Source organism: Lolium perenne, chromosome 3, assembly GCF_019359855.2.
Source record: "Lolium perenne isolate Kyuss_39 chromosome 3, Kyuss_2.0, whole genome shotgun sequence".
Taxonomy (NCBI): Eukaryota; Viridiplantae; Streptophyta; class Magnoliopsida; order Poales; family Poaceae; genus Lolium; species Lolium perenne.
In genome coordinates this window covers 332,429,538-332,430,905 of record NC_067246.2, presented here as the reverse complement: position 1 = coordinate 332,430,905, position 1,368 = coordinate 332,429,538, and the positions used below count along the sequence as shown (strand labels likewise).

The 1,368-nt window shown below is 49.0% G+C and overlaps 1 protein-coding gene across 1 annotated transcript; it reads right to left on the bottom strand.

The window, feature by feature from the left end:
• Positions 1-534: 534 nt before the first annotated feature.
• LOC139838284 (cysteine-rich receptor-like protein kinase 10) lies at positions 535-1,368 on the bottom strand. Its single transcript, XM_071827683.1, has one exon. It carries the CDS (start codon positions 1,366-1,368, stop codon positions 535-537), a length of 834 nt encoding a protein of 277 aa, XP_071683784.1.

The following is a 1,368-nucleotide window of genomic DNA, read 5'->3' as shown; positions in this document are numbered from 1 at the left end:
CGGGGGATGAGTGGCTGTCGCGCGACCGATCCTAGCGTGCTGATCGGTCGGCCGACGCCCAGCGCGCCCCTTTTTTTAATAATCACGGTGGTGTGCATCTTTTAGTGCAGCGGCCGGGTTATTACCTATTTTTGAAAGAAAAAATGTGAGAGAGACAATAACAAATCAGTTGTTGGCTGTGTCCGTGTGGATCATCTCACTCGATCGACCTGTAATCCACCAAATTGAACATGGGTTGGCCCTATTTAACAATCAAACTTTACTTATTTCATTGACCTTAGAACCGTTCAAAGTCTAATATATTTCCTCTTATCATTTCACCATATTTTCTTTTTCATTGACTAAACTTATAGCTATTCAACTTATTTATCCATCTATTCCTAAACTAATTAAGTTCTACCAGAATAAAATTGCTACCACGTTACACTTCGCATGCTAATTAGCATATATATTAACTAAAAGATGTACTATGTTGGTTTTCCTAGTAAGCAGAGATTACCTATACCTACGTGTAGGATCCGCCATGAAAAGGAATTAATTCCATATTATGAAGTGCCGTGAAAGATGAGAATTGTACATACTGTTTTGTTCGACAGTCCTTCCTCCAACCGGTGGCGCCACAGCTGCAGTAATACGCATCATGGGATCCCCTCGGAAGAATTGGTACATCTCGTACCTCATGTTACACCGTGTCCCCATGATTGGGTCACCTTGCGGTCCGTTTATGTACCAGAACATGAGCTTTGAGATACTCCCGAAACAGAAAGCGCAGTCGCTGGCGCTCAGATCGGGCGTGCACTGCATAAGGCAGTACACCGCCGGGAAGGATCTGACGTCCAAGCGCGAGGTCATGAACCTCCTCGAGCTGTTCGCGGCGGATTGGGCCGTGCTGTTGATAAGCGTGAACAACAATTGCCTGGTGGAGTTGGAGTCAATGCTGGTGTTGAACTTGTGTGAGCTCTCCACGGTTTTCCAACTTTGATCGACCATGGTGGGGAGAAAATTGGTGTTTGAGAACCTGAGCATGCAGGAATGGTAGTATATGCTGGCGTCCCTACTGTACGGGCAAAGCTGCTCCCCATCCTGGAAGGCGGTAGCCAGGCAGCCCTCGCAGGCGGAGGCGTTGGAGTCTCCGCGGCACAGCGCGAGGGCGAAGATGATGTCTGGAAGATTACCGATGGTGTCGGTGGCGAAGAGGGTTGTGTTGGACGCGGCCTTCTTGGGGAGGGTGGACGAGAGGAGCTTGAGGTTGGCTTGGTAGATGCTATTTGATGTGTAGGTGCCGCCAGTGCCGCAGTATTGCCATGGTCCTTGGGCTGCGGCGAAAGGAAGGAGGAGGAGGAAGAGGGGTAGGATAACCACGGCCAT

Bases quoted from the DNA above. Each gene is read 5' to 3' on its own strand.
- LOC139838284 (XM_071827683.1), bottom strand. From the start codon at position 1,368: ATGGCCGTGGTTATCCTACCCCTCTTCCTCCTCCTCCTTCCTTTCGCC.